Source organism: Panicum hallii, chromosome 4 (assembly GCF_002211085.1).
Source record: "Panicum hallii strain FIL2 chromosome 4, PHallii_v3.1, whole genome shotgun sequence".
Lineage (NCBI taxonomy): Eukaryota > Viridiplantae > Streptophyta > Magnoliopsida > Poales > Poaceae > Panicum > Panicum hallii.
Window position 1 is genome coordinate 2,738,697 of NC_038045.1, and position 6,457 is coordinate 2,745,153.

A 6,457-nucleotide genomic window follows, 5' to 3' on the forward strand; every position below is an offset into this window, starting at 1 on the left:
TTTGTCCATCTGTAGCTTTGCATAGTCAGGAGCAAAGAGTGTACATAACCGCGTACTCTTTCTTTACTGGCTCCGACAAGATCAGCTGAATGTAGCATGGGGATTGAGGAGGACATGTAATCTGCAACAGGTAGTTAAGCAGTGTGTTAAGCTCCGAGAAACATTCACAGCGCAGTAGAAGGCAACAAACAGAACAAACTTCAACTTAAAATAGCTGCAAAGTATGATCAGAAAAAAAGGCAATAAACAGAACAAACTTCAACGTCAAACAGAAGACTCTGCACTATGTAGCATGATATAGCATAGTATGATCAACTTTGTAATCTCGTTGCTCATCTGAGGAATAAGAAACTCAGGCGTGGTCCCTTGTGTGGAAAAATAGCATAGTATGATCAGGAAAAATTTCCTTGGAAATAAGAGCCTGATTGGTTTGTGGCCAAAATCTGTCCTACCAAAACATGGGCTGGCCAAATCATGGGCATGCCAAATTTATTGGCCAAAACATGGGCAAGAATTTTTGGATAGCACTTGGTTGGATGCCAAAACATGCGCAAGAATTTTTGGATAGCACTTGGTTGGGTGCCAAAACATGGGCAAGAATTTTTGGATAGTACTTGCTTGGGTGCTAAAATATAACAGCCAAAATTTTGGCCGCCAACTAATTTTGATGTCAAAATACCTATGCCACCTGCCACTGTCCATGATTCATGCTATCATATAATATTAGAACATGTCATTTACATAACTGTTCGGGCCTACTGATGATATATTTACATATTATACAAATGAGTTCATGAAGTCCAGCCACCTTGATTAGCACAAAATAATATTATGCTGGAGGAGTACATCTTTCTTGACCACCTACAGTAGTTCTACGTCGCACAAGTTACAGAAACATGCTCCTGTCAACCGACAACACTTCCAAAATAGCACAAGCAAGTGCATCGATATGATGTCCACCTACAGCACGTCCAAAATACCAAAAGCTGCAGCATCCATATTCACTCAGAGCTACCATATTCACATGCATACCCACCACTAGCACCATACTAGGCACCTAAGTAATCAGTTACCCAGGATCCAAATGACTGATCAGATGCAGCATTCAAGTAGTTGCGCAAGTACATCTGCTCCGGCTTGGAAAGAAAGGTTGCAATATCAACCTTATCCCGTGGTGGGAAAGGTATATCCTCAATACGCTTCCAAAGATTAGCATAAGGATCAGCAGGTGCAGGGGCAGTGGATGCAACAGAATTGGCCAGCATGACAATACTTGATGCAATTTTATCATTCTCTAGTGCGTTGGCACGTTTTTCTTTGTGCTTTCGAAGCTTCTTCATAGGCGATTTCATGTTTTTGTGCTTGAGACTAGAACTGAAGGCTAGATCAGGTGAATTGCTACGAGCAATAGTGTCAGAATTATTCTCACCATGCTCAACAGTAAATGAATCATCAGTCTCTGTTTCAGATCTATCATCTTCTGCATCTGAAGTGTATTGGTCAATAGCTAAGGATCCATTAGCTTGGCCAGATTCTCCAAATAGCTCTTCCATGAGCTGGAAGAATTTGATAGGTCGAGTAAGATAGTTGTATTTCAAAGTCTGCAATAAATATTAACCAGTGAGTCCAAAACATGAACTCAGAAACTAAGTACACACTATTGCAAAAGCTAGTGACTTTGTACATGGCATAGTGAATTTTCGTCAACATAAATGTATGCAACAGATAAACTTACCCCAAGCTTGGAAGGTGGTTTCTCTGAATATGGTAGATTGAACTTGCGAGACGCTGCATCAAAACCATTGCCACTCTTGGCCAAAGCTTGGCTTATCCAGTTCCACTTCTCCTTTAATGCCCTGAACTGACGATAAGCTTGATGTCTGGTAGCTCCTATTCCAAATCTGGCATTCAAAGCTTCTACACACAGATGATGGTGGTGTTGCTTCCACCTAAAGGTAGCAGGTTTGTCCTTTTGGTAGTCAACATACCACTGAAGCATAAACTCAGTGCTGTCATCAGTCCATGTTTTGTACTTCTCACGATATACAACATCAGCACTTCCAACTTTGTTTTTCTTAACCATGCTATAAATGAAAGTTCACAATAAGTTTCAAACCATATTAAGTATATAACAAACGATGTTGTGGTTGAACAGAAGAAAGTTACACCACTAAGCAAACATATTATTAAATTGCAAAGCACAAGTTCAGTGCTATTGTATGCAGACCAAATGGCTACACAGCCACCAAAGTACACAAACAGAAACGATATTAACTGTCCAAACTAACCCAAAAGATGGCAGCTGCAGCTAATACACACTAATTTTCAACGGTAACATTATTGTTAAGTCTATCATTCCACATCTGCTGGGCAATTGAATCACGCTTGGTAGCCCACTCACGTACATCAGCCTCTCGATCGGTGACACGATTTCTACTCCTAGGTAGATGGCCATACCAAGTTGGCTCATCATATATGAACTCATCAGCTCCATCATCCAGTATCCAATTATGAAGGGCACAACAGGCAATGACCACCTTTGGCTGTGACTTCAGGGGTATGAATGGCTTATTACTAAGAATTTTGAAGCAATTCTTGAGAGTGCCAAATGCCCGCTCAACTGTTGTCCTAAGTTGGGAATGGCGATGATTGAAAAGCTCTTTTGGACATTTTGGGTCATGGGCTCCGTGAAACTCTTTTAGGTGATAGCGAACACCGCAATAGGGTGGCACTATGCCTGGCCTAGTGGCATACCCAGCATCAGCCAAATAGAATTTCCCTACAACCGAAGTTAAAATAGCGTATATTGTTAGTTTACGATGTTGATACCATGTACCATTTTTCAAAATTCATTAATACCTTCTGGGATTTTGAGCCCATTTGGACGAGTCAGGGCATCATGCAAAATGAGAATCATGAGCAGACCCCTCCCACCCAGCTAGGACATAAGTGAAGTGCAGATCAAAGTCGACAACCGCTAAGACATTTTATGTGGGGTACGACTTGCGCCCCCTAAACCTATCCACAAATTTAGCAGGCGCACATGCCCTGATGTGAGTGCCATCAAGTGCCCCTATACATCCCTATGTACAATGACAAAAACTTATGTCAAGCATTTTTGCATATAAGTTGTTAAAAAAATATGTCCATGCACTTCTGAGAGTTACCTCAAAATATGGATAAAATCTGTTTAGGCTGTTGGTGATCTTAGGATGTGTGGAAGTTGATCTAATATAAATTAGTTCAGGAGCCAACTTCACAAGGGCACGTAAGACGACGTTAAAATACCTACTAACTGTCCATCCAGATCTCCACTGTGCAATGGCTACAGAGGAGTGTGTGTGACATTGCCCAACAATCTTCAAAAACATAGCCACTTGCTCCTCCACTGAAACATGAAATGTATCAAGTAATAGCCCCCTGTCCCTAAGCCCAGAACAAAGCTTGTAGAACACAGACCGGGCAATCCTCAGCTCGCGCATACATATTCCATTGGAGGTGTCAACCAACCTAATTAGTTCACTACTACGCCAGATATCCCTCTGCATAAGAGGAGCATACTTTACACGTTTGGCTCTAGTCCTCTTGTCATTTTAGTTCCTCCACCAGAAGACCAACAGTAGAACAAGAACAGCTAGGGCCTTTTGCCTCCACATACAGTAATAAAGGAATTCATGCTGATTATTGTCCATCTATGTACATGCCTATATCCACCATCCACAAGCAAAAAGAAAAAAAAAGAGAGGCTGCAAATCATATATCACCAGCCAAGTAAAACATTGTTGAAATAATAAATGACACAGGAAGAACTAGTGCATAGCATAGATCAGGAGCCAATAAATTGATTCTCTTTGGTAAACACATTAACTGAAATATTGTCCATCAAGCGTGAATAAATTTACGGTAATGATAATAAAAAATATACTAGATATCTACTTGTCTGCTAATACTTTCACATTATGATAATTTTGTTAGGACTTCACAAAATACTTATTTAAATTATATGAGAAGCTGAGGATTTCTTTGCAAGGTCTGCACAGAATATGAGCAGGATACTATGGCTTTGGGTGGCAAGTGTCTTACCTATGATACTATGGCAAGTGCTCAGGCTTTAGACAAGTAAATCAGAACCAAAAAGCTAGCAGTAATTGGTAAATAGCACTGGATAAAGGTCTCAAGAAATGCTATCAATGGAGAGGTGCAGACAACCTGAAGGAAGTGGACGGACAAACACCTGATGGACAATATTTGGACAGTTTGAAGTGGTTAGCCATCGGAAGTCTGAAATCTAACACAAGAAATTTTATGGGATTATGCAGTTGGTAATTCGTGGAGCTACATCTGAAACCAGTAGGACTAGGAAATAATTTACAGTCCAAACTGCAGGCCATCATGCTGCCCAGGTGGCTACGCAACAAAATCCTCCATCCAGCAATTCCTCACGCTCCCTAACAATCCATACTGATGAAAAAAGCAAATAATGTCCTTTTGTTTCGATCTGAAGTTTGAACAGAGAAAGGATTTCGTAGAAATGTACCTTAATCTTTGGACCAACAGATCTTGTAGCTGTCGATTCAGTTCACGAATGTTTTCGTCAGCACTTTGGTGCAGCGGATCTGTAAACAGTAGATAATAGAAAGTTAAATCTAGAAAATTGATGGTTGTAGTGGAGGAACACATGCTAGTTGGAATAGATGGATTGATTGGAGAGGAGAGTGCACCAGATCAACGGAGATACCCCAGGTCCTCAAATGATGAAAAGATTTTATTTCCTATCCCATCTGTACTTGAGGTAGGGCCCTTTGATCTGCGATGGGAATGAGTGGTGGAAGTCCGGTGCTTTGTTGTTGACTCGAGGAGAAGAGATGGTGGGGGGCTGCGGGGCTGGTTGCGCTGCGAGAGGGGAGGAGGCTGGCTGCTCTGCGACCTGCGAGAGGAGGAGGCTGCGCTGCAATAGTTAAGGGAGGGAAGAGGGAGCCTGGCCACGTCAGCCAAAACGTCGGCAACGTGAACACTACCGTCCTGCCCAGAAAGTTCGGCGCGCCTAGGTTTTGGTTTTGAACCAAACGAGCGCCAATTTTTGGGTCCGTCCTAACTTTGGCAGGGCAGGTTTTGGCTCTAAACCAATCAGGCCCTAAAGCCTTCATTTACTAATTGTTCTCTATTGGAGAAATTGGAAATTAAGCTGAAGTCCTTGAATGTATATATGTTTGCTGAAAATGAACATGTAGAATGTCATGGCTGTGAGAAGCAATTTACCTCAGTTCAGTAATCTTGCTGCCGCCCTGTGGTGTGGTCGGCAGGGGTGGATCAGCCCCCCCCCCCCCCCCCCCCCCCAATTTTGCATCCTAGATCCGCCACTGGTGGTTGGTGGTTCAGTGAGGAATGGGTGCCCCCTCCCTGCTCCTTAATTATGAGATAGCTAACATTTTGAGTAACCAAGAGCAGCTTTCCTTTTGAGGTCTGGGTCATCCATTGTTGACCAAGCATGCACGAACAATGCAGGGCTACATAGGAATTGAAGACTCTTGTGGTTATAGCTGTACCTGTTCAAACAAACTGCAAGATAAAGAAGATGCAATTATGATTATCTGATAGCGATGCATAGTAGTGCAGCAGGGGGAGAGGGGGAAAAAATGAGAGCCGGGGAAATTAATTAAAATGAAACGTTAACATCTCTACTAGAAGCTACTACTCTCAGCTTCCTAATATTGCATTGGTTTTGGAAAAATTCAGATGAACCGAGACCTCAAGTGGAGACAGTTCAGTCGTAGAGAAATGAATAATATCTATGCGATCTCTATTAGAGTAACACCTATTCCATGTTCATACACAATGTTTACCTGACTTCTTTTGTGCCATGTAATTGTCAAGTTCATCGCAGCTTGTTTCATCAGTCATGCATATAACTCCATTAGATTATCTTCTTTCCCCATTTATTAAGGTTTTAAAGTTTAAACCAGCTTTTCTCCCAATCTAACCAGTCACTTGATAGTCAGCTTTTCGGTATTGCTCTATCTCTAGTTACTTGAAGAACAGTAAAAGAGAGATAATTACTGATGCCATATGAGAACAGATAGTTCTGGTACACCGCAGTTTGTAACTGTACATTTGATGCATGATAACATTGAACCATTAACACAGAGTAATACAGAAACAGGAAATTGCATCTATTGATTTGCATACCTTGCTTTAGTTGCTCGCTCCTGCTGGCCGCTGCTTGAGGCTTTAAGCTTTTGCCCTGCTAACCAACCACTGCAACTGGTGGCTGGTGATCCGGCGGTGTGGCCTGCAACAAGCGCCAGCCTATCGCTCGGGCGTCCTTCGCGCGGCCTCTGTGACGCTGACCTCGTGAGCCTCGCCCGCGCGCCATGCATTCTGACTTGGGAGGCATCGCAGGAGCCGCTAGAAGAGCAGGAGCTGTGAGGCCGAGAGCTGCGGGGCAACGAGCCGCCCG

General features: G+C 42.6%; 1 protein-coding gene across 16 annotated transcripts; it reads right to left on the reverse strand.

Annotated features, from left to right (window-relative positions):
* Nucleotides 1-695: 695 nt before the first annotated feature.
* Nucleotides 696-6,447, reverse strand: LOC112888955. 16 transcript variants are annotated; one of them, XM_025955390.1, is made up of 8 exons: nt 6,187-6,447; nt 5,260-5,559; nt 4,722-4,943; nt 4,538-4,616; nt 4,373-4,448; nt 4,210-4,288; nt 1,736-2,084; nt 696-1,601 (listed from the first exon to the last, which is right to left on the reverse strand). In XM_025955390.1, the coding sequence occupies exons 5-8, from the start codon at nt 4,392-4,394 to the stop codon at nt 1,050-1,052; spliced, it is 1,002 nt and encodes a 333-aa protein (XP_025811175.1). In that variant the 5' UTR covers nt 4,395-4,448; nt 4,538-4,616; nt 4,722-4,943; nt 5,260-5,559; nt 6,187-6,447; the 3' UTR covers nt 696-1,049. The 16 variants fall into 16 exon arrangements, with proteins under 16 accessions (XP_025811175.1, XP_025811168.1, XP_025811174.1 ...); XM_025955383.1 differs by having other exon boundaries at nt 3,289-4,288; XM_025955389.1 differs by having other exon boundaries at nt 4,373-4,461.
* Between the last annotated feature and the right edge of the window lie 10 nt (nt 6,448-6,457).

Coding starts and splice junctions, on each gene's coding strand:
- LOC112888955 (XM_025955385.1), bottom strand. CDS start 3,548: ATGCAGAGGGATATCTGGCGTAGTAGTGAACTAATTAGGTTGGTTGAC. Junction 2,085..3,288: donor TCTGGATGGACAGTTAGTAG/GTATTTTAACGT, acceptor TTTCATTTATAG/CATGGTTAAGAAAAACAAAG. Junction 1,602..1,735: donor AACCACCTTCCAAGCTTGGG/GTAAGTTTATCT, acceptor TATTTATTGCAG/ACTTTGAAATACAACTATCT.